Consider the following 25,606-nt stretch of genomic DNA (forward strand, 5'->3'; position numbering starts at 1 on the left):
ATCCTTTCATCCTTTCATCCATCCATCCATTCTTTCATCCATCCATCCATCCATCCATCCATCCATCCTTTCATCCTTTCATCCATCCATCCATCCTTTCATCCATCCATCCATCAACATCCATCCATCCTTTCATCCTTTCATCCATCCATCCATCCTTTCATCCTTTCATCCATCCATCCATCCATCCATCAACATTCATCCTTTCATCCATCCATCCTTTCATTTCATCCATCCATCCATCCATCCATCACCATTCATCCATCCATCCATCCATCCATCCATCCATCCATCCATCCATCAACATTCATCCTTTCATCCATTCATCCTTTCATCCATCCTTTCATTCATCCATCCATCATTTCATCCATCCATCCATCCATCCATCAACATTCATCCATCCTTTCATCCATCCATCACTATTCATCCATCCATCAACATTCATCCATCCTTTCATCCATCCATCCATCCATCCATCCATCAACATTCATCCTTTCATCCATCCATCCATCCATCCATCAACATTCATCCTTTCATCCATCCATCCATCCATCCATCCGAGACTAAAATGTCATCAGTTTCAGTCGACTGAAACTTGACACGACTAAAAGGAGAATGAACGTGACTAAAACTAATAAAAACTAAAATGATAGTTTGACCCAAAGACTAGACTCAAACTAAAACTGAAACTTGCTGCCAGAAACAACACTAGCTATCGGTTCAGGGTCGACGGCAGGAAGTTGAGCCGACACAGATGAACATGGCTGTTTGGTTTCAGCTGGTTTACTGGTGTTTCTGGCTTCTGTCTCAGGTCCCAAACACGTGTTCAGGCAGGACACGGCGGAGGCGGCTCCTCCGAGGGCGGCGAGGGCCCGGAGGTCTTCAGGCCGCCTGGGCGGCTGCGAGAGAGTGAGTTCCCCCCCAGCTGCTCTCCGGTCCCGTGACGGCGCCGTGTTGACCTCATGTCTGTGTTTCAGTCCCGCTCGCTGTGCTCGTCGCCGCTGCCGGAGCCCAGCCCCTCCCTCACCTCGTCCTCCTCCTCCAGCCCCAGCGAGTGGGGGCCCCAGGCCCGGGACGGGGACTGGGGGGGCCAGAACCGCGTCCCCAGCCCGGCCAGGGCGGGGCAGGCGTCACCGCTGCCCTACCAGCACCAGGACCACCAGCAGAGACAACGTAAGGAGAGAAAGGCCTCACTTTTTAAGCCTTGGGCTTTCCTAGGGTCAAGGAAGGAGGAAGGGAGGAAATAAGGAAGGAAGGAATGGAGAAAGGAAGGAAGGAATGGAGAAAATAAGGAAGGAAGGAATGGAGGAAGGAAGGATGGAGAAAATAAGGAAGGAAGGAATGGAGAAAGGAAGGAAGGAATGGAGAAAAGAAGGAAGGAAGGAAGGAAGGAATGGAGAAAATAAGGATGGAAGGAAGGAAGGAATGGAGAAAGGAAGGAAGGAATGGAGAAAATAAGGAAGGAAGGAATGGAGAAAAGAAGGAAGGAAGGAAGGAATGGAGAAAATAAGGAAGGGAGGAAGGAATGGAGAAAATAAGGAAGGGAGGAAGGAAGGAAGGGAGGGAGAAAAGAAGGAAGGAAGGAAGGGAGGAAGGAAGGAAGGGAGGGAGAAAAGAAGGAAGGAAGGAAGGAAGGAAGGGAGAAAAGAAGGAAGGAAAGGAGGAAGGAAGGGAGGAAGGAAGGAAGGGAGGGAGAAAAGAAGGAAGGAAAGGAGGAAGGAAGGGAGGAAGGAAGGAAGGGAGGGAGAAAAGAAGGAAGGAAAGGAGGAAGGAAGGAAGGAAGGAAGGGAGAAAAGAAGGAAGGAAAGGAGGAAGGAAGGAAGGGAGGGAGGGAGAAAGGAAGGAAGGAAAGGAGGAAGGAAGGAAAGGAGGGAGAAAAGAAGGAAGGAAGGAAGGAAGGGAGGGAGAAAAGAAGGAAGGAAGGAAGGAAGGGAGGGAGAAAAGAAGGAAGGAAGGAAGGAAGGGAGGGAGAAAAGAAGGAAGGAAGGAAGGGAGGGAGAAAAGAAGGAAGGAAGGAAGGAAGGGAGGGAGAAAAGAAGGAAGGAAGGAAGGAAGGGAGGGAGAAAAGAAGGAAGGAAGGAAGGAAGGGAGGGAGAAAAGAAGGAAGGAAGGAAGGGAGGGAGAAAAGAAGGAAGGAAGGAAGGAAGGGAGGGAGAAAAGAAGGAAGGAAGGAAGGGAGGGAGAAAAGAAGGAAGGAAGGAAGGGAGAAAAGAAGGGAGGGGAAGGAAGGAAGGGAGAAAGGAAGGAAACAAGGGGGGAAAGAAGGGAATGGAAGGAAGGAAACAAGGGAGAAAGGAAGGAGAGAGCAGGAGGAAAGAAGGAACAGGAGAATTAGGTCATTTTGACCCAAAGATACCAGGGTTAAGCTTTTAAGTTTGAACAACACGATAGAGGATTATCTCCCCTGTCGCTCCACAGTTCACCTGTCCAGAGGTCCCAGTCCCATCTCCCTCAGCACGCAGGAGGCCTGGCCGGTGGCCGCCGCCATCACGGAGTACATCAACGCTTACTTCAAAGGAGGACAGCACAACCGGTGAGCAAACCTGCTCTTTAACGTCTGAGTAGTGTTGTTTCTGTCAGCCTGTTTCAGTTTTAGTTTTATTCTAGTCTTTGGGTCAAGCTATCATTTTAGTTTTTATTAGTGTCAAGTTCCAGTCGACTAAAACTCGTTTTAGTCAAAGATTATATTTAGCCAAACCCATTTTACAATTCAAACAAGGTTATCTTATTATTATATTATTGTTACCTTATAGACTCAAGAATACATTCATTCCAGATACAGAAGACTCTAATTTGAGTTAACAATATATTTATTTTTCCGTATTTCTCCTAGGCTTTTTCTTTTTCGACGACACATTTGGTTTTCTTTTCGACGTCAATGTAGGAAAGTGTATCCAAAGATGGATCTTCTTCTTCTTCTCCCCCCCAGAGAAGATCCCCGCGTTTCTCTATATAACTCTGTTTTTAATTGACGTTAACTAGAGCTCTGCGTTAACGGCATCAGCCTCTAACTCTGCAGCTGCATCTTCTGGATCTGATTCCCCGCTGCAGCGACTGGGATTGAGGACTAACGTCACCCAGCAGAACTAAACCAGAGAAACTACTGAAAACATGGACATTAAGGATCTTTGTTAAAATTTTTGTCTCGTTTTGGTCAACGAAAATGAAGACACATTTTAGAGAGTTTTTATTTTGTAATCTACATTTTCATCTCGTTTTTATTCGTCTATTATATTGCATTATATATTTAAGTCCCGCTTCCTCCCGCAGCTGTCTGGTGAAGATCACCGGCGACCTAACCATGTCCTTCCCGGCCGGGATCACGCGGATTTTCACCGCCAACCCCAACGTTCCCGTGCTCAGCTTCAGAATGGTCAACGTCTCCAGGATCGATCGCTTCCTGCCCAATCAGAAGCTGCTGTACAGGTGGGCGGAGCCTCCGTGGGCCGGGTCACCGGGGTCATCGGGGTCGACCCGGATCTTTACCTCTCTGTTGTGTTTTGCTCAGCGATCCGTCTCAGAGCGACCCGGACGCCAGGGACTTCTGGTTCAACATGCAGGCGCTGCAGCTGCACCTGCAGCGGGAGGCCGAGCTCAACCCGCAGGCGTCGTACTACAACGTCGGCCTGCTCAAGTACCAGGTCAGCTTTTTAAAGGGGACCTATTATGGCATCTAATACCTATTTTAAACAGGCCTTGAATGTCTTAAAAACAACCTTTTGATTTTTTTTTTTGCTAAATAAATTAGAAATTCAGCCTCTGAGCCATGTCTTTATCTTCCCATTCTCTAACCTCATTATCTATGCAGGATTCTGAGTGGGCGGGGCTATGATAATGAGGCTCTGTGCTGATTTTTATTTTTTATTTTATTAGTTTGCACACAATAAAAGTAACATTTGCAATCAAAATAATAAAAACAAATGTGACAGGAGAGGTCAAAAAGCCAACAGGCTTATGCAGCGGGACCTCCCCTCAATTTAGGAAGTAAAACAGTAATTACAAAAAAACAAAAACACAACAAGACAGACTATAAACAAAAAACAAAGCAGGTTAGACTACATAATTACAGATAATCAACACACAAAAAATAAACAAAAACAAACGAACAAAAAAATCGACAAAGAAAATGTATGACATTTTTTAAATGAGATGATACATTTATTTTAAAAATCTCTAGAGAAGCAGAGCTTTTGATAATGTGAGATTTGGAGTTCCATATCTGTACACCGTGATATCTGAGGGAAAACTGGCCGTGTTTAGTTTTATAAAAAGGAAGATGAAGATGATTAACCTGTCTAGTATTATATGAATGTATTTGTATTTGATTGGCTGCCTGAATGACACGCTACACCGCTACGAAAAAATGGCAGAAGCTCCGGCCGGCGGAGTTAGTTGTGGGCGTGGTTTCACGCATCGGAGGCCAACTTATGTAAATCGCTCCCGTCGTTACGTAACGACGGGAGCAGAATCTGAACGGCTTGTAGATCCACATCACACTGGACGGCTCATCCGGGCGGCTGTACAGACACTGCAGAATTTGGTTACTTTCCTCCTTCCCTGAGTTGGCAGGCTGAAGGGAGACCACTTTATATATGTTAAAGCAAGAAAAAACGTGTCTTTCATAACTTTCTGCTTCTCGTGTCATTATGGGATGTCTTTTCACCATCCTCACGCGTCCTCCCCCCCCCTCAGGTGTCCTCCCAGGATCCGGGTCGGGCCCCCCTCCTGCTGTCGGCTGAGTGTCAGCGGAGCGGCACGGTGACCCGGGTGTCCCTGGACTACCACTGCTGCCCCGCCACGGCGCCCTCCACCCAGCTCAGCGCCGTGCAGGTGCTGCTGCCGCTGGACCACACGGCCACGGACCTGCAGTGCCAGCCGCCCGCCTCCTGGTGAGCCGGGGGGTTATTTACCTGGGGAACGCTATCAACCAGGGGCCAGATTCACCAATATTTAGATCTTAAGAGCTAAAATTAAGAAGTTCATAAGAAAGTTCTTAAGTGAAATTCCTCAATATTTTCTTAAGAATCATCTTAAGAACTGTCATTTCTTACGAATTTCTTATTTTTCCTACTTAAGAACTTCTTAAAATATGTCATTGCGTTGCACGCGCCAACAAACAACATTTATACAGGTAGTTTGGTCTTAACCGTCAGTCATTCACTAAACATGGAGAAGGAGAAAAAGAGATGCAGGAACTTTTCAAGGTTATGGTGGATGAGATTAATGTGTGAAAAAAAAAAATAATAATTAACTACCACGCTAACTAACATGCTAACAAACAGTTAACAAGCTCTTTGTGTAATTAATTACAAAGTATATCCTCAAACTATGACCTACTAGTCTAAACTTGTCTAAAATGTGTTGAAAAAGGTGATTTAGAGGCTTATTATTATTATTATTATTACCTTTTCACAGAAGGAATTTTAAGACAGGTCAAGGTTGTCTTAAAGTTAAGAAAAAAGTCAAGAACAAATTTGAGAACTTTTATTTCAAGAATACCATTTTTTTTTTTCTTAAGAAGAAAGTTGAGAAAATACTTAGAACATTTTTGGAGAATATGACTTCTTCTCTTTTTTCTTCTTAAGACTGAACTTAAGAAAAAAATGACACTTAAAAAGATTTTTTTTCTTAAGAATGTTTTGTGAATCCGGCCCCAGGTTGTCGTGCAGGATCAGAGATCAAATATGGAAGCACAGCTGCTGTTGATGAGTCTTATACGGTGTGATTGTAGACTAATGACTTTAAAAGGATTTAATATACGAGCCAGACCGAAAATGAGATCTGGTGAAGATGGTTTCCTGGATGTGTTTTGGGCGTGTCCAACTGGAAACTGTGTCCCAGAGCTGGTCTCACCTCCCCGGTGGAAACGCCTCGGCCTCCTCCGTCCTCCGGGAGGAGCTGGAGGACGTTGCCGGGGAGATGAAGGTCTGGCTCCTCTCCAGGATGGAGGCACGGAGGTTTAAATGAAAACTAGTTCCTCCAAATGTACAGGACTGTCTCAGAAAATTAGAATATTGTGATTTTCTGTAATGCAATTACAAAAACCAAAATGTCATACATTATTAATATACATTATTTTAATATTGCTGATCATGACTTGCAGCTTAAGAAAACTCAAATATCCTATCTCAAAAAATGTGAATATTCTGGGAATCTTAATCTTAAGCTGTAAACCATAATCAGCAATATTAAAATAATAAAAGGCTTGCAATATTTCAGTTGATTTGTAATGAATCCAGAATGTATGACATTTTAGTTTTTTTTAATTGCATTACAGAAAATAAAGAACTTTATCACTATATTCTAATTTTCTGAGACAGTCCTGTACATTACCTGAACAAGGAATCCAAATTTATACTAATTTACACATAAAGTGGTAAAGTGAAATTGTAACACAAGTAAGACTGATTAGTTAATTTATCCCTTAAAGAAACTTTTCAAGGCTTCAGTAACATCATGTGATTGTTTTCATGTTGAAATAAATAAAAAGAATAAGATACCACAGATGGATGATGATGATAATAATAATTTTTCCTTTAGTAATCCCACAATGGGTAAATTCTTCCTCTGCATTTAACCCATCTTTAGTCAAACTAGGAGCAGTTGAAGGTGATATGAAGGGGTCAGAGTTGCTGTGGAGTAAAAACGTCACATTTATGTGTGAGAGGAGAAGAAGTAGAGTTTAACTTGTTATTATGGAGCAGGAGGTTGAAAGTAAAAGTCCTATAACTGATGAATCTTGATAATTCTGCATGAGAGGTTTCATCTAATCGATGTCAAAGGATGGAGATCCAGGGTCGGACGAGGCCTTGCTGAACGTGATTTATGTGCTTGTGCAGGAACGCCGAGGAGCGACGGCTGCTGTGGAAGCTGCCGAACCTTTCCCCGACCAACCACAGCAAAGGTCAGAGCTCTGCCGCTAATCTCCCTCCATCTCCTTCATGCTCACGCTCCGGTAGATAAATGCAGCTGCTTCCGTTTAATCGCTTCCTCGACGCTTTCACAGCTTCATGTCGTGTCAAAAAAGACAGAAATCGTTCTTTTTTTTTTTTTTTTGTTTTAACCATTTTAAGATTTCAGCTTTCAGGGCTGGTTGAGATGAAGAAAGTAAAAACTAGTAGTTTTGTAGTTTACGACTTCAGTGATGCACAAATGAGACGCGGCGTGACTGGGGAGGGTAAAAACGGGATCATTTAAGCTCATGGTTTCGACGTCTCGTAATACCACTCACATCTCACGTTTATGGCGTCGGCCCTTCCTCTTTCTTCAGTCCGATGATTTATTATCGCCTCTCGGAGAAGCTTTGGTCTCGTAGCACAGGAGGAGGAAACTATAGGGGGACGTTGTTGATGGATGAGGTGATAAAAGCAGAAACCGTTTATGAGACAAGAAGAAAAGCAGTGAAAGGTCACCATAACTCCGTCCTCCCCCTTCAAGTAATGTTTTCCTCCAAACACCTTTTTTTATCTTTTATTATAAGTGCAGCTTTACATGAGTACCGTCTGTCGAGTCTAATTTAGATGTTTTACTGGAGATCTTGTAATCAGAAAAATACCAGTCGGTGTAAAATCATCCTGAATTTATCAGCATTTCTCTTCATTCTGCATTTGTCGTCATGATAGAAAAAAAAAAACTTAAATTACATGCAAATGTTTAACGCACACTGAGGCCGTCGCTCTGGATCTATCAGTCTTATCAAATTCAAATATTCAGTTTTATCATCGCAGGCAGAAAACTTTACATTAAAATAGTGGACCTTATATGGCATTTATACCATAGTAAAAGAAAAAAAAGTTTTTTTGTTTCAAATTAGCAGAGTACACAGGGCACAAATGTAGAAATGTAAAACTACAGGACTGTCTCAGAAAATTAGAATATTGTGATAAAGTTAATTTTCTGTAATGCAATTTAAAAAAAAAAAAAAAAAAAAAAAAAAAAAAAAAAGTCATACATTCTGGATTCATTACAAATCAACTGAAATATTGCAGCCTTTTATTATTTTAATATTGATGATTATGATTTACAGTTTAAGATTAAGATTCCCAGAATATTCTGAGATTTTTTGAGATAGGATATTTGAGTTTTCTTAAGCTGTAAACCATGATCAGCAATATTAAAATAATAAAAAGCTTGCAATATATCAGTTGCTTTGTAATGAATCCAGAATGTATGACATTTTTGTTTTTGTAATTGCATTATAGAAAATAACAATATTCAAATTTTCTGAGACAGTATGTACAGCTCATTAAAAATCTTTTTACTATTTCGTTTAACTTGATCCTACGTCTCTATGCCCTCAGTATCGTCTTACAAACATTACTACGATCGTTCATGTCATAGGTTTTCCCCTCTTCTATGACTTTTTCCGTGTTTTTATGAAAACTGAATTAAGGGTAACACTTCTAACACCTGAAGGAAGACAGAAATAAAAGATTTCCTGGGTTTACAGTCAGGTTTTGATCCACACCGTAGGGTCTGTGTTGTGTTTTTAATGGAGTGTGTGTCCCAGGCTCGGGGACGCTGTGTGCCAGCTGGCAGTGCCTGGAGGTTCCCCGCGGCCCGCCGCCCAGCCTGGCGGTCCAGTTCGTGGGCTCGGGCACGTCCCTGTCGGGCCTGGACGTGGAGCTGGTGGGAAGCCGCTACCGCATGTCGCTGATCAAGAGAAGATTTGCCACAGGTGAGACTCTGAACCGGGTTTAGTCCACGGGCCAGAGCCCAAAACTTCACTGGTCAGTACCACTCAAGGTGACCAAACTTACCATTTTTGATTTTTTCCTGAGTGGCAGCTGGATCATAGTTATCAGCTCATGAAGTTACCCACCCCCTTCAGAAAATTACATTTTAGATGCTGCTGCATATCCTGGTTTAGACTCATGTACAGGATATCTGTCAATGTTTCACAATATTGTATTTGGTATCATTTTAAAGGAGACCTTTTAAGCATTCATTGAAGCTAAGATGTGAATCTTTCTGACCAACATAGAGGTCACTGCAGCCCTTTAAACTATAAACAACACACATTTTTACACAACTTTCGCCTAAATGATGTACTATATTTTATCCCTGTGTCAACTAGGAACAACAGAGACACAGAATACAAAAACTGGAATACTCACAGGACCATAAGGATTCAGGAAATGTATAATATACCCCTACTATATTGTTGTTACCGGCCATTGTGAGCCTTAAACTAGAAGAGCATCATTAGGCTCCTATGAAACTATAACAGCCACTAGGCTGATGTCACAAACTGGTCTTTATCATGCAAATACACGACATAAAGGACATAACGATGAGATAAGGAACCAGCTTAGTTTTATAAAGAACATTAGAGACACAAAATACAAAAAATTACAACAAAAAAAAAAAAATACAAAAACTGGAATACTCTCAGGAGCATAAGGATTCAGGAAATGTATAATACACCCAATTTAGAATCATCAATTAACCTGAAGGGGGTGGGTAACTTCATGAGCTGATAACTCTGATACAGCTGCCACTCAGGAAGGTTATCATACCAAAATATCATCTATGGACATGGATCATTTCAAAAATCATAAGTAAGTTTGGTCACCTTGAGTGGTGCTGATATCTGGTCTGGCCCATGGACTAGTTCTTGTGACGTCTCTGTTAGTTTATGACCCTACGATGGACTTTTAGCAGTTTTTAAATCACTGCAACGACACAAGACTTGATGGTTTTTGTCTTTATCGACCAGGGAAGTACATGGCCGGCTGCTCCCTCTGAATCACCGAAAAGGTTGAGTGAACTCTGCACTTTCCCAGCGTTTGGAGTCGAGAGGTCGTTCTCGGCCGCGGAGAACAACGTGCACTTACTTCCCGCCGGTGTCCCGCTGCTTTAGGACCAAGCCTTTCCTCCTCTCCTCTAACTTAACTTGCGTGTCGTCCGTGTGGTTTTTCCGCCACTTCCACCAGGAAACTCTTTCCACTGCATTTTTCTCTCGTCACATTGTGTTCATGGTGTTTTCTGTGCCTTTTTGTATCAAGAGACCGAAGCTAAGCTACATGTCCTTTTCTTGAATTACGGAGGAAAAAGTAAATATATAATATAAAAGCATATTAATGTATGGAGCCGAGTTGCCATGGAAATAGGATTTTTAAATTGTGTAAATACTGTATCTCTATAGCATCCTGAAGGATCGAAGAGTGTGTGCAAAAGATCTATGAAACTTTAGAAACAAAACTGTTTGTAAATCTGACATTTGTTTCAAATAGGTTTTGTGATGTTGATATTTGATTTAAAATAAAAATAATAATAAATGTGCTCAAACCTTTTGTACACCAGTTTATTACACATTGTGACCAGGTACAAAATACAGCTGAATTAAGCAGTTTATTACAGACGTCATCTGTCCTCCGGCTAAGTAAGTGTAGTCAAGAACAGGTTTAAAAATACACAAAAATAAGGGTTCAGTATAGTTGTAAGAAGGACCTAGTCAATAAAAAATAATATCCTCCGCCAAAAAAATCTGAAATGACCTTACAAAACATTACAAAGTACACATAGAAATTATTTTTTTCCAAAGCACTTTTAAGGCAAATGACTGTGACAGGCACAAGTTACAAAAAGCCTTAAATATATCAAAGACTCGTTGCTACGACAAAAATCAAACATCAAAAGGAAGAATATAACAAAATCTGAACACAAAACTGAAGTCCAACAAATCAGATTAGTTCATATAAATAGGAATTTACCTTGTGACGGTTTAGTTGACTGGGGGGCAGCAGCACTGCAGCAAAATAACTCAATTTTACACAAATCTCAACATGTGAGGTCGGAAACGCACGCCAGCCTAATCAATTACACATCAAAGCGTTTTCTCCCGACGCCGCGTGAGTAAACGGAACGGCGTCGGGAGAGGGATTCAGCGAAGGCCACAAGCACAAACGTTTTACATCAAAGAAAGTTATATATCAAATTTTCGATAAAGGACAGAGTCGCCAGATAACACGTTGTAGTTTTTCCTATTTAATCCAAACACAATAAGACTAACCGTGTGTAACAGCGTGAGGTCAAAGTAAGAGTAGTCGGGGAGCGTGTGCTGACTGGGACGCCCACGTGATCCTCCGTGTGAAGGTTTTGGTTAAAAGGTCCAAAGCTCTCTGACGTGTATTTAACATCGGGACTCCGTTAGGGCCGGTAACGTCTGCAGCTACCGCGACACCGGAGACACCGAGCGTGAAATCTGAGCCAAACGGAGCTCAGCGTAGAAATGTATTGAGGTAAACAAACCAAACTCTTACACGAGCGAGTTACGAGGTCGTCCTGCCTGACAGACGGACTCCTGCTCCGTCTGGCGGGAGGAACCGAGCAGGACGGCCTTCGGGGTCCAGGTACTTCGCGGCCATCTGTTTTTTGTTTTGAAATGACAAAATAAAAATAGAGAAATTATCCAAAATAATCAGTTTCCCATCTTTTGTTTTGATAATAAATCCGATTTCATTGTTTTTGAAAATCGAAATTGGGAATTAAAACAGCGAGTGGAAAACTCTTTTCTCTATTTCCTATTCGTTTCCGAGGATACTGAAAACAAGGATTGGACAAATGGGGGGATTGCACATGCGCAGTAATAAATGAAGAAAGTTGTTTCTGGTTCTTTTGTTCATCAGATTGAAAATTAACAGTTTTAGATTTTTTTTAATGTTGAAACAGAAAATAAATCAAATATGAAACCTGGGAGTGAAACAGTTTCTGTCATGAAACTGCAGTGATGTTGTGACAGTCCGTTAAGCTGCAGCGTACAATCAATAACATGTACTGAACTCTAACATACTGTCCCCCCCACTGGAAACGAATAGGAAATGGAGAAAAGAGTTTTCCACTTGCTGTTTTAATTCCCAATTTCGATTTTCAAACACATCAATGAAAACGGATAACGGATAACGATCCGTTTTCTAAAACAAAAGATGAGAAACTGATTATTTTGGATATTTCTCTATTTTTATTTTGTCATTTCAAGACAAAAAACGGATGGCCGCGAAGTACACGGACCCTTCGGGTCAGTGGGCTGCCCGGATTTATTTATATTCTAACCTTCTTCACCCCCCACATGTGTTTTGCTACGAGCTGCAGCAAAGGCAACCAGAAGAGAAGAGCACGCCGACACCGAAACAACTTGAAAAAGGTGCTTCTTTGAATGTTTGAGGTTAGGAGACGATACATTCATACTGCAGTAGAGGCACGGCTGAAGGACAGATAAGACATCTGTAGTGGTCATTTCAAAGTTAGCAATCTAAGGCACTCAAATGACACTGGCACAGCTAATTTAAATCGAAAAAAAAAGAAAAATAGAGCAAGAGGGAGGAGAAGATGAATCACAAACGCCACACGCTACCTCTCAACTTATACATCCAAGAAGAAGGTACTGCACAAAGTCATTCACAGTTGCATCATAAACAGAAACACAATCGGACCTGTCTTACACCCTCATGAGCTGGAGAAGGAGGGGAAAGGGAGTGGGGACACTGTCCTCTTACACATTAGTGACGGGATGACTGACACTGCTACACTCTCAGTATTTACATTTCACACCGGCTGCATCCCCAACGGTTCCTGGAGCCCCCTCCTGGCCCGGCTGCTGGTCCCTGTGGCGGTCAGGCTGGACTCACATCTCCTGCAGAGGGTGGCTGATGTCGATCCGTTCCCTCTTCACGGCCGGTTCGGAAGGAGCTCGGGACACGTCGGCATCGCTGCCCAAAGTGCTCATCTCATCGGAGAAAGATGCGTCTGGGGGAACGGAGCAGCGGTTGTTAATGCAGGGTGTCTACAGGTTTGATCGAGTTACATTTAAGACTTTTTAATACCATTTTCAAACAAAATTTAAGACCAAAAAGACGAGTCACTAAGAAATCCAATGCTGAGGTCGAGGTTGCCAGATCTAGCTGACAGGTTCCAGCCCAAACGTGATGTAAAACCCGCCGAAATATTGAAAAACCATCCAAAATCATACATTCTCGATATTAAAACCGGCAATTATTAAATGCGTTATTAATTTCAAGCTTCACAACACCACTAAATAGCCCAAAAAAGTTCAGGCTCCAAACAAAGACTACAATTAAATTGAGTAGATTAAAGCAAATAAAATATCGTTGAGTTTACCGTGTAAGTTTCTACTTTTCTCTGCCATAATGGAAACTTTTTTGTTAATAATTTCTCCTAAATATTTAGTATAATCCAGGAAAAGCAGTCTAAATATATATTTTTCAGCCCAATTGGGCTGAAACTTGCACAACCTGGCAACACAGATTTAGACCCTCCGCAGGAAATTCTCCTCAAAATGATGAAATAAACTTTTTAATGATGACTGGATAGATTCCCTCGAAAATAAAGACCCTTGGATTGAGATTTAAGACAAACTTTGTCATTTAAAGGCCTTATTTTAATAAAAATTGGACCTGTAATGTGTCATTAACATCTGTGTACAACCAACAAGTAAAACGTCTAGGTTGGGGGGCAGATGAAACAATTGGAGATGGTTTAAAATCATAAACATGGCATTAACAAGTCTGTAAGACAGAATTCAGTTTATCTGACCGCGAGCCCAACAGCTGCTGCTGCAGAGAAACGATCCTTAAAAAAGCCTTTACAACTTATTTTAACAGTTTTAAACCCTTCAAATCAAACAAAAATCTGCTTTTATATGTTTTATTGAGCTAACAAAAAGCTATTTTCTTTAATCAGTTGTGACGTACAACCCCATATATCAATAAGTAATCAGTAATGGCTGATTAATGTGATAAAATAACTATAGACTACGGTCAAGATAATTCTTGGAGAGGCTGTTCAGGCCTGTTAGAGATGTTTACTGATTAATTCAAGACTAAGTGAGGAAAAAAAAAATGTAAGTCAACAACATGAATTGAATATATTAGAGTACAAGATATGAACAAAACCTCCACATCTTTGAGAGATGAGAGTTACCAGCAGGGTGACAGACAGGTGTTGGGGAGCGAGAGCTGGGATTTGATGCCAATAATAAAAACACAACTAGCCAAATAACAGCGACGGGGCGCGGCCGTACCTTCTTCCATGAGCGGTGGCATCATAGAGCTCAGGTCGCTGAACTGTGGAGCGGAGAGACAGCATTTGTCAACAGAACAGTTTTGGTCTGAGTGTTCTGAGACACTTTAATCAAACCTCACCTCTCCCATGACGGCGATGGGAGTTTCCCCCGTGGCCTGGGCCACGCGGTGCTCCACCAGGTAGAACATGTACTCGTCGTACAGCAGACGGATCAGGTGGAAGGAGCCGAAACTGGCAGCGCTGCGCAGGGTCAGATCTCTGATCACCATCGAGCTGCAGGAAGGAAAGATGAGCAGGAAGATGTTTTTTACAGCTAGTTTAGTTTGAGTTTTTTTTAGTTTAGAGTTTATTTACAAATAATTAAAAAACACAAATACAGATAATAATCAATCAAGGTTTGTAAAATGGGACTCATATACACATATAATACATATACATACAGTATAATAACCTTATAACCTAAATAAGAAAAAACACACAAATTAAAAAATAAAAAAACCCTGAGACCTCCTCAGATTTCCTAGATACAAATATATTCTTATAAAAATAATACATCAAGTATTGGTACATAAAAAATGTAATAAGAGACATAATTTAATAACAATTTTAGTTTTAGTCTTTTTTTTTTTAAATTGAGAGAGATCCAGACTCTTTTGTAGCACTATCAATCTCGTTCCAAATTTTTGGACCATTGCAGGTTACACTGAAACTTGTACATTTCAGTTCCCTTTTCTTTCCCTTTAAAAGTTGTTTTCCCCTTGTGGTGTGTTCATGAGTGGGAGCATAAATGGGGATGAGATGACAGAGTCTATCATTGAGTCTAAAAACTACATTGTACATTACACAGGCATTGTGGAAAATGTTACACTCAGTAAGTTTCAGAAGCTTATATCCATAAAAAAGAGGATCAGAGGGAGCATTAAATTTGCTCCATGATAATCCAAGTGATGGTTGAGTAAAAGTAATGAAAGCGTCCCACTCGTACCTGTAGAAGGACCATTTGAGCAGGAACTGGCGAGCAGCTTTGGGGAAGCTGGGGCTCCCCTGGTGAGGCTTCAGCACCTGGGACACCACATTGTCCAGCCAGGTGGCCCACTGGTCCAGGGAGCTCTGCTGCTGCAGGGTGACCTTGAAGTCCTGCTCCAAACGCTGCACCACGCTCTCGTCACACTGGCACACCCACGACGCCTGCTCCTGTTGGACGAATCAAACACACCCCGGCCACGGTCAGAGAGAAACCACGGTCCTGCAGACACGACGCCGACTCCATCTGCACGCTCGGGCTTTAACCCTGGTGCTGTCTCTGGGTCAAAATTACCCAATTCTTCCTTCCTTCTTTCTTTCCTCCTGCTCTCTCCTTCCTTCCTTCTTTCCTTCTTATCTCCTGCTCTCTCCTTCCTTCCTTCCTTCCTTCTTTTCTCCTTTCTCCCTTCCTTACTCCCTTTCATACTTCCTTCTTTCTTTCCTTCTTTCCTCCTGCTCTCTCTTTCCTTCCTTCCTTCTTTCCTCCTGCTCTCTCCTTCCTTCCTTCTTTCCTCCCTTCCTTACTCCCTTTCCTACTTCCTTCCTTCTTTTCTCCTTTCTTCCTTCCTTCCATCTTTTCTCCCTTCCTTACTTCCTTCTTTCTTTCCTTCTTTTCTCCTTTCTTCCTTACTTCCTTCTTTCCTCCCTTCCATCTTTTCTCCCTTCCTTACTCCCTCTCCTACTTCCTTCCTTCTTTTCTCCTTTATTCCATCTTTCCTCCCTTCCATCTTTTCTCCCTTCCTTACTCCCTTTCCTACTTCCTTCCTTCCTCTCTTCCATCTTTTCTCCCTTCCTTACTCCCTTTCCTACTTCCTTCTTTTCTCCTTTTTCCCTTCCTTCCATCTTTTCTCCCTTCCTTACTCCCTCTCCTACTTCCTTCCTTCCTCTCTTCCATCTTTTTCTCCCTTCCTTACTCCCTTTCCTACTTCCTTCTTTTCTCCTTTTTCCCTTCCTTCCATCTTTTCTCCCTTCCTTACTCCCTCTCCTACTTCCTTCCTTCTTTTCTCCTTTCTTCCTAACTTCCTTTTTTCCTTCCTTCCACCTTTTCTCTCTTCCTTACTCCCTTTCCTACTTCCTTCCTTACTTCCTTTTTTCCTTCCTTCCATCTTTTCTCCCTTCCTTACTCCCTTTCCTACTTCCTTCGTTCCTTCTTTTCTCCCTTCACCCTCCTTTGATCCAAACACAGCACAAGGGTTAACCACGGGGGTTTTATTCAAACGGTCCCAGACGTACCTGGACGTTAGCGAAGTCCACCCTGTTGAGGTCTGAGAGCATCTGGTTGATCTGGGAGGTGTTCTGGAGGACGGCCCGGGCCGCCTGGGCCAGGTGGTTCAGGCTGGTGTAGCGTCTCAAGGTCTGAGCGAACGCACTGACCACTGCCACCTGCAGCACACGGACGAGCAAAAACACACCTCAGTCCAGAGATTGAATATTTAAAAAGATATTAAAGGATAAATGAGACTAAACATGAGAGGAAATATGATTTCTAGTCATTCCAGTGTGACGTACTCAAATAGATGGGATATCTGTTTTAGAAATGTGAAAACAGTTTGGTGTATAAGCAACAAGAAGGATGTGTCCACACGGTGAAATAAATGGTGGTGGAGAGAAAGGTTTTTCTTACCTTTGTGCGAACAATCTCCTGTGGGAAGCTGGTCATGGCGTTAGTCAGCCAGCCCTCCAGACTCTTGGCAAAGTTTCGGATGGCCTGAGTAAGAGTGCCTGAAGAAATAGAGCAGCCTGCATTAAGGGATTGTCGCAAGATCGCTACTGTGACTGTAAGTTAAGCTTTTAAAGTCCTTTTTTTGGTCTTTTTTTGTAATTAACAATAAAAAAAACTACATTACTGATATTACACATGAAAGATGTCGTGTCAGCTCATCATTATGGTGTAGGGAGGTAATACTGACGATCAAGACCATTGATTAAGTCCATCCTGTACAATAAAGCTGAAATGGTTTTAAACTTGCTGAATTTGAAGTAAACATCCAGCGGTTCCAGTGATTTAATTATTACTATTTTAAAGTTTTCTGTGAGTGTGGATGTAACGTGTTAACTTGAAAACTTATTTTAAATTCTAAATCTTGAGAACTGCAACAAACATTTTCTATAAAAAGATTGAAAAGATCATTGATAAATTCAAATGTACTTGAGGTTCCGGTGCCCTAAATGTTCTTTATGTCATAGTATTTGAAAAAAAAAAAGAAAAGAATAAATCACACATGGAAGGTTTTACTGACTGGGAACGGGACGCAGCACGTCGGGGATGAGGATCTCCACCAGGGCCTGGTACAGGATGTGATCGCAGCTCCTCATCCATAGTCTGATCGGTTCATATTTACACAGAGCCACGAGCTTCTCGCTGGGAATGACACCCTCCATGTCGTCATCACTAGACACAGAAACAAATATAGAAATCCAAACTGTTAATGCCGCCGTCTTACATATGATTTTAAAATGAGAAGAATTCAGCTTCAGAAAAATACTACAGGCACATTTCAATCTGTGAACACACCAAATCTGATATGTTTTTATTTATTTATTTTTTTTTTATTTATTTATTTTACAGCGAAAAGCACCTGGGATTTGATCTTTCCAGATCAGATTTGATAGACGAATCTAAATTAGATACAGGTTTAATCTTTCCTATACAGGACTGTCTCAGAAAATTAGAATATTGTGATAAAGTCCTTTATTTTCTGTAATGCAATTTAAAAAAAAAAAAAAAATGTCATACATTCTGGATTCATTACAAATCAACTGAAATATTGCAAGCCTTTTATTATTTTAATATTGCTGATTATGGTTTACAGTTTAAGATTAAGATTCCCAGAATATTCTAATTTTTTGAGATAGGATATTTGAGTTTTCTTAAGCTGTAAGCCATGATCAGGAATATTAAAATAATAAAAGGCTTGCAATATTTCAGTTGATTTGTAATGAATCCAGAATGTATGACATTTTTGCATTACAGAAAATAAAGAACTTTATCACAATATTCTAATTTTCTGAGACAGTCCTGTATGTGACCTCAGTCTGAAAGGCTTTAACTTTGAAATCCCCATTAGTTTACAGTCACCACTAACGGATCAGGGCTAACATCGCTGCTGACATCCTGAATACTTTCACCAGGTCGCTGTCACGTCCCGGTTTCACCACTTCTGGCTACGATCCTGCACCCAGACAGTCGTCTCTAATGAAGCAGCAGCTACTGCTCTGAACACCTGCAGCATCATTATCCTCCTCCTCCGCATCAGCATCTTTATGTTATGAAAAATGTGCATGTTTTCCCTGCACGGCAACGGCAACAAAAATCCATCAAAGCCCTGCCACAGATATTGAGTGGACAAAAGTTTGGTTGTTACCACAAAGATTTTTCCTAACAAATAAAGTCAAAGAGATCTCTTTTAAATTGATACACAAAGTCTACCCTGCAAAACAATATTTATCAAAATTTAAGAAGGATATAGACGTTAATTGTTCTTTTTGCCAAAAGCATCCTGAGACATATTCCCACTTATTCTGGTCATGTGAATTCACTTATACATTTTGGAGGGACTTCCACAAGTATATTGTTGATTCTGTCTTTTCTGATTTTCATCCTTATTTTAAGAATGTTATTTTTGTTTTTCACAATTTTAATCTCAAAGATAGGGACGCTTTCTTTTTTATTAATCTGTTTTTATGTTTAGCTAAATTTCACATACACAAGTCCAAATTCATCCACAGAAAACCTGAACTCCTTGTACTAAAAAAGAAGGACAATTTACTCATCAAAAAACACAAAGGCACAAAAGACCATCGGCATCTGTAAATCGCTCAATTTGACTACATGAAACCTACTCTTGCACATTATGTTGTTTTTATTTTTATTTATCCTTTTAATTTCTTAAAGGTCCTTCCTCCCTGCAGCTGTGAGACTACACAACCAGCACTGCTCACAGTAGACCACAACCATAACAACCTGACAATAAATATACATACTACAAAATAATGTGCAATATCATTCACTGCAACGTGCATAAATAACATCTGTAAATATCCATCTGTTTTTCTTTTTTTGTATACTAGTATTTTTTATTTATTACTATTTTTATTCTCCTTCTTCTTCTTATTATTATTATTATTATTGTATATACTGTTTATAGTGTTTTTTATTATTATTATTATTATTATTATTGTGTAATATTGATGCCTCTTGTGTTTTGCACTATCCCCTTTGCTGCTGTAATCTGGAAATTTCCCCTCTGGGGGACTATTAAAGGATTTCTTATCTTATCTTATCTTATCTTAATTTACATTCAACTGTCTTCTCCTTTATATATTATTTTGTTTATTTCTTTTCAATATGGTGTTTGAATCTCTGTATTTGTATGTTACCCTTGTTCTTAATTTTTCATTGTATTTAAAGATTTAAATAAAGAATTTAAAAAAAAAAAAGCTCTCCTGTCAACACATTAAACTGTTTACTTCCGTCCACTGCATGCTGGGTAAGAAGTCTTGTTGTTCTGTAGCACAAGTGAGTCAAAACAGGGTTGTGAGGAATTTACACTGCAGTTCAGAATATTTTAGGTTCACAAGTTGGATATGGGGGGAAAATAAATTAAAATAAAATGAGAATTGAGTGTTTAGGCTTCAAAGTGTGTGTGATCTGACCTGCTGGTGATAGTTGTGCTTCCATCACTAGATGGCGATGTCGAATACCAAAAGGTTTGCCAGAGTTTCTCAATATAGTGGAACTGGAGATTCATCACCACATCCAGAGTAGCCTGCAGGAGAGAAGCAGGGAAGGGAAGGAGGAAGAAGAAGATGGGGGAGTGAGCAAAGGAGGGGAAAGAGAGGGAGGAGGGGGACAAAATATACAGAGATGAACCATGGCAACCAGACACACAACAAAGTTTCTCCAGGCAGGCGGGCCGCAGCCTCTCGCTCGCCCCAGGCCCTCCTGGTTAGACAATGAGCCAGCTTAAACACAGCTCCCTGCACATTAATCATCAGGACGATCCTAAAAGGCTGTGTTTAAGCTTCAGCTGTTTTCGGTTTTTTTCTTCTCACTAATTCCTCTTTAAAACTCAAGTGCCTTTTTTTAAACCAAGCCGGGTTCATAGATTGCTGCGTGCATCTTCCTTCCTTCCTTCGCTGACCTCGACTAACCCGAGACTTCCTCTTTCCTATTCTTAAAACGTATTTAAAGCAGGGTTTTCTGCTTCTAACTAAAGACAAAGGAAGCAGAGGTACGCTGGATCCAGAGTACACAAACCCCCTGAACTTCCAACACATTTATTCGTAAGTAAAACACTAAATCTGACCCAGCACAAGTTTTTAAAGCCGTCCATAAGACCGGAGGAGACTATCGGAGGAAAGGTACAATCTGTTTCCTTTGGTCTCGAACGGGTCGGTAAATCTCGACGCCGCGCGTCTGTTGTGTAAAGGAGCACGATTCACTCGGTGCCAGGAGATTCTCGTCTTTCTCTATCTGGCAGGACATGCACTTGCTGCTGGATCTTGTTACATGGCAGCGTAAGCTTCAAACACATGATATGTTTTTGCTTCCTCTCTCCCGCCGTTGCCGTGGCAACGGTGTTTACAGTTGCCCCCAGCAACAGGTCAAACACAGAACTCCAAAACAAAAGGAGAGAATTCCCCATCCCCTCTAAACAAGAGTGATTTGCCTCCGCAGCTTTTTTTGGGCGCACAGGAAAAACAGCATGCCTTGAAAAAAGACAAAAAAAAAAAAAAAAAAAAAGTGTTGAAGAGAAATAACACGTGCTCACACGCAGAGCCACCGACAGACAATCAGCCTGAAGCCGAGCTTCCCAATCTGAACCGCTCACGTCTCTGTACTCGCACAGCAACTACCGTGTGTGATTTATTACCCTGATGTTTTACCAACGCTTAAAAATCCCTTTAATGAGGTCTGAAGTATCTGCTCTGGCATCAGCCGTTACCATGGCATTAGTAAATACTTGACAGAGGATATAAATCTGTAAACACAATACTAAAAAAGAAGTTCTTAATGACTTGAGCAAAAGAGCGCTTTGGACAATTTGTAGCATATTTGTGTTGTGATTAAATATCTTTGTAATTCTCCACTAATGTCTGAAAAAAAAAAAAAAAAAAAAAAGAGGAAAACAAAAGTGAAATGCATAAACATTAAACACACGGCAGCAATGGGAGCTGTGAAAGTGACAGAAATGGCCTGGAAGACAAAGACAGGAGCCCATGTGCCTGTCCACAGACACGGCAGCACAAAGGCCCGAGGGGAGGTCACCACAAAGACACCGAGATGTCCACCCAGCGCGCTGAAAGGTTAATTGGCGTGCCTTGAAAGCTGCACAGAGATGAAAAGACGGCTGGAACAAAGGGAGTGTGGAGAGGCTGGACAAGGGGAGGGCAGGGATAATATGATGAAGCCAGAGCTTTGCTGCTTTAATCACAGCTTTTCTCCCGTCTGTAAATTTCTGTCCTGCCTGTAAAACTCCAAATTCTCATGTTCGGGGTTATTTCTACTCCTCTAATTGTCAGTGTTTACTCTTCTGGCTTCTAAAATTTACTATCCTATCAAGAGACTGCAGAATACACGCTGCAGACTGTGAAAAGCTGTTATGTAACGGATTTCTCCAGATGTTTTCCTCGTGTATCACGACTTGTCTGTCTCGAAATATGATACCTGTTGGCTACTGTTGCTTCGTTTTCCCAACTAACCTTAAAATATAAGACGAACATGATAACTTTGTTGGAGAATATCTTGAACACAGCTGAAGGAACAAGGATTTAAAATGATCACATGGTGAAAATCAATCAGGAATAACTGGTGCATGTCTTGGTACTACGGTCAAGAGTGAATTAGCACATATTTCATGTTCTTGTTACATAACTTTAAGCTGTGACCTTACTTTTCATGGATAGAAGCAGAGCTGTACTGCCATAATGTTCCATACAGATTAAATTATGACTAATATTTAAGTTATATTTGGGATATTCGGGTTTTGTCAACATGTGCAGGTAGATCTTTGTTATGCATTTTGTTTAATATTGACTGTTTTCAGGCAGGACTTTAACGTCACTCTAATGCAACAAAGTTTTCACAGCTTTCTTTGGCTTGTGAGAAACGCAGTGAATTCAGGAGCTTCATTCATGAAACATGAGCCTGTACTCAACATGTCAACCCTCTAATAAAAAGCACGTTCTGCTGTGACGGACTCACCTCGCAGTGGTCTCTGTAGAGCGTTTGCAGCTTCTTGATGTCATTCATGTTGATGCGCTCAGGTAAAGGCTGGGTGCCCAGGTCAGGAGAGGGAAAGGGAGGTAAGCTGTGAGACGTATCTGCAGGAAACGAGGTGTTGACAGGGGTCGTGTCATCCACATGCCTTCAAAATCAACAGTCTATTTCAACATTAGTTATGATTGTAGATGATGTAGTCTGTATCAAGGAAACAAACTTCTGAAGAAGACTCAAACAGTCAAGTTAACATGCTTGATTGTTTAGGTTTAAACATCAGTACAAGTCCCTCGTGTCCTTACCTATGTACTGCTGGTGGTGTTGGCTTTGAGCGGCCACAGATTGCTCTGGAGTGCTGCTGCAGTGCTGCGAGCTCACACACAGGCTGTCGGACATGCTGTCCACCTTCTGCAGAGGCTTGAACCTGTGCAGACATCGGAAGGGAAGACATGCATGCTGAATTTGGAGACTTATGAAAACCTAATGAAGAAATATTATTTTTCTTTATCGTGCTTTATACAGTAAAGGTAAGCCATCATTCAGTAAACTTTTGCAGGATCTGATTATTCTTTTTTTAATTAACTGAAAGGACAAAAAAAAAAACACAAAATGACATTTTTACAGAAGCACGAACTAAGCTGAAGCTTAGTGGTCTTAGGGTCACAGTCAGTACGTTTACATGCAGCAAAGAAATCAGATTTCTGATCGTATCAGATAAACATCCAGAAGACCGAATCACTTGTCTGAGTTAACATGCTGTTCAGAGAATCGGATAAATGGCCAGAGCATGGCTGACTACGTGGCGCTATGTGGCGCTGTAACCATGGTAACCATTTCAACAAAGAGCCACTTCCGGTCGACCTCCACTTAACAACAACAAAGAAAGATATCGTACGAGGACCTGGACGAGGCTACAAGCAACGTACATTTCGTGCATTATGTACCTCTTAGTTATCTCTTTCGCGTCTGTTTAAAAAGGTCTGCGTTTCTTGTTTTGCACCCATCCATACATTTTTAAATGTTTAGCTCTTGTATTTGATGGAGCATGAACCGGGTCTCCTCGTCCGTCCAAAAGTGAGTTGAACTTGCTGAAACCATGTTGGTGTTTAAACAACTATTTAACACACGCCGTCTCCTTTCACTTCCGGGTGAACGCCCCAGAGGAAATTCTCCAGCATGCGCAGACTGCAATATTGATGTCTCCGTATACATGGCGTTAAAGTTCAGACTATGAACGAATTATCTACGTGTTGTTATCCAATTATTAAATGTCCGATATAGGTCAGAAGCAGATCGGATTAAGGTGTTTACGTGCAGTTTAAAAGTCCGAACTATGTCTTATATCAGAAATCCGATTGAACTGCTGCATGTAAACGTACTGAGTGTCTGTGTGCATAGACCCATTAACAATGTAAAGAGATCATTTGGAGGTGTGCAAAGCTGTTTTTTGGTGTATTTTAGAGCGTAACTGCTGTGAATCTACTGGGAAATAATGTGGACACAGGCAGAATCAGGAAGGAGAGGTTAAGTTGAAGTGTTGTGTTTGCAGGCATCCGCAGACAATTGAAGCTTTGCATGCCTTTGAGCCAGGAAAAAAAAAAATGTTTTGAAATATGTGTCATTGAAAATATGTGGACGTAACAGGCCATGATGACAAAGCATATGTTACCAATTTCCCCCCCCGAAGCACCGACACTGCAATAGTTTAGGTCTTAAAGTGACAGCGTGATAAAGAAGAAACATGTACAGGAAAGGATAGAAGACCAGCAAAAGTACACAATGCAGCAAAATGCTATGAAAGATGATGAAAGTAATGTAAATAAACCAAATAAAGAGTTAAGAGCAGCCAGAAAAATGTCACAAGGAAAATAGTAAACTGCTAAACTGAGACAAATCTAAGGGCTGTAGGAAGAGGAGCAAGAACGGTATAAATGACACAGGGAGGAAAGGCTAACCTTTGTTTCTGGTGGACCGGCTGCTGCCTCATGGCCATGTACTGGGTGTCCTCCTGCAGCCGGTTGAGCGGTGAGTCTGGCTTCACCCGGATACCATAGTAATGATACTTAGAGTTGCCTCTGGTGAAAACAGCAGGAAAAAAGCCAGAAACCAGTGAAGAGAGTCCCTGCCATCACTGTAATCACTATCATTATCGTCTTCCAATAGCAAGTCCTCCATGCCCACATGCATCATCATCTTCATCACATCCACGATAGTTAAGTGATTACTGTTATCAGCATCTGCCAGGAACTTATTTTCCTACCTGGTGCCCAGGCGGCGAGTTCTCAGGCCCATAAACACCGACCGGATGAGTTTGCCGAAGGAGGCTGCGTTGACCGGATCCAGCTTCTGCTCCTGACAGTGCCGTAAGTAATGGTTATACAGGGAGCACCGGGGAAGGCTCACTCCCTCCGCTGTCTCATAGTTGTCCAGCAGCCACTGCAACTAAAAATACACAAGAAAACATCGTCACACAATCAGAGAGCCCCGGGGAGTCGAAACTCGGTTCTGTGATAGTCCCCCTCGCCAGCAATGAAGAGGAGCGGTGAATCTTGTTATCACATCAAAAGACATCAAACACATCACAGACATCACACAGGCCTCCCTTTTTAAACACCAGAAAGATCAGTCTGTAGCTATGTTTAGTCTAGTTGTTTGCTTTTTTTAAAAATTTATTTTAGGTTTTTGTTACTTGATTAAGACGGTTAGTAACTGCAGCAACAGAAAGTGCTGACTGTGTTTAAGTTCAAACATCTGAAGTAATTATTATTCTGTCATGAAAAATCAAATCAAATCCAAGACAATACTGTTACAAAAAAAATTGTCTTGACAATACAAGACAATTTCAGATTAGGTTTAAAGAAACCTTGTGAAATTGTGAGACTCAACTGAGGTTAAAAGTTGAGAGGGAACACTAACCATAAATGTCCCTTAGCTAGTGAAGAGCTGTACAAAAATACATGAATTTTATTATAATTCCACAAGTCTCCTCAGTGGAGCAAAGATTATACTCAAATAAAATCCAGTTACAATAAGTGCATGTCTTTGTGTGCAGGGAAATGAAACAGATATAGAGTATTTAGCAAAGAAGTAAAACATAACCAGCATTAGTTCATGCAGATCAAAGTACACATTGATCTTTACATAAAGAAAAGTGAGAGCAAATACGAGTTCAGATCAAAGATGAGAACTAAATAAGACAAATGTGCACATCAGAGAGAGACAGTAAGCTAGAAGTAGACTAGTGTTCTGAGCAGAGCACAAGCTGACACCAGAACCGACAGGTTCAGCCACAGCTTTCTTTTTTCCTTTCATTTCCTC

The 25,606-nt window shown here is 41.2% G+C and overlaps 2 protein-coding genes across 6 annotated transcripts in view; one reads left to right on the plus strand and one right to left on the minus strand.

Moving 5' to 3' along the window:
• fcho1 (FCH and mu domain containing endocytic adaptor 1) overlaps window positions 1-10,285 on the plus strand; it is an 88,047-nt gene extending 77,762 nt beyond the window's left edge. For all 4 annotated transcript variants that reach the window (XM_061738772.1, XM_061738768.1, XM_061738773.1 and 1 more), the window contains 9 exons: window positions 812-909; window positions 978-1,173; window positions 2,419-2,533; window positions 3,271-3,426; window positions 3,509-3,641; window positions 4,693-4,889; window positions 6,840-6,904; window positions 8,510-8,677; window positions 9,719-10,285. In XM_061738772.1, the coding sequence (XP_061594756.1) occupies window positions 812-909; window positions 978-1,173; window positions 2,419-2,533; window positions 3,271-3,426; window positions 3,509-3,641; window positions 4,693-4,889; window positions 6,840-6,904; window positions 8,510-8,677; window positions 9,719-9,747 (1,157 nt within the window). In that variant the 3' untranslated portion in view covers window positions 9,748-10,285. The remainder of the gene's footprint in view (window positions 1-811; window positions 910-977; window positions 1,174-2,418; window positions 2,534-3,270; window positions 3,427-3,508; window positions 3,642-4,692; window positions 4,890-6,839; window positions 6,905-8,509; window positions 8,678-9,718) is intronic.
• Window positions 10,286-11,794: 1,509 nt separating this feature from the next.
• The window catches only part of rfx2 (regulatory factor X, 2 (influences HLA class II expression)), a 35,383-nt gene continuing 21,571 nt past the window's right edge, over window positions 11,795-25,606 (minus strand). Inside the window, exons 7-18 of one of the 2 annotated variants that reach the window (XM_061738775.1) lie at window positions 24,549-24,730; window positions 24,244-24,363; window positions 22,591-22,712; window positions 22,274-22,392; window positions 19,723-19,835; window positions 17,307-17,458; window positions 16,691-16,788; window positions 16,300-16,449; window positions 15,029-15,237; window positions 14,163-14,316; window positions 14,042-14,084; window positions 11,795-12,747 (exon numbers count right to left, since the gene is read on the minus strand). In XM_061738775.1, the coding sequence (XP_061594759.1) occupies window positions 12,626-12,747; window positions 14,042-14,084; window positions 14,163-14,316; window positions 15,029-15,237; window positions 16,300-16,449; window positions 16,691-16,788; window positions 17,307-17,458; window positions 19,723-19,835; window positions 22,274-22,392; window positions 22,591-22,712; window positions 24,244-24,363; window positions 24,549-24,730 (1,584 nt within the window). In that variant the 3' untranslated portion in view covers window positions 11,795-12,625. The remainder of the gene's footprint in view (window positions 12,748-14,041; window positions 14,085-14,162; window positions 14,317-15,028; window positions 15,238-16,299; window positions 16,450-16,690; window positions 16,789-17,306; window positions 17,459-19,722; window positions 19,836-22,273; window positions 22,393-22,590; window positions 22,713-24,243; window positions 24,364-24,548; window positions 24,731-25,606) is intronic. The other variant, XM_061738774.1, reaches the window with a different exon arrangement.

The sequence above is a fragment of the Cololabis saira genome, chromosome 13 (genome assembly GCF_033807715.1).
Source record: "Cololabis saira isolate AMF1-May2022 chromosome 13, fColSai1.1, whole genome shotgun sequence".
NCBI lineage: Eukaryota > Metazoa > Chordata > Actinopteri > Beloniformes > Belonidae > Cololabis > Cololabis saira.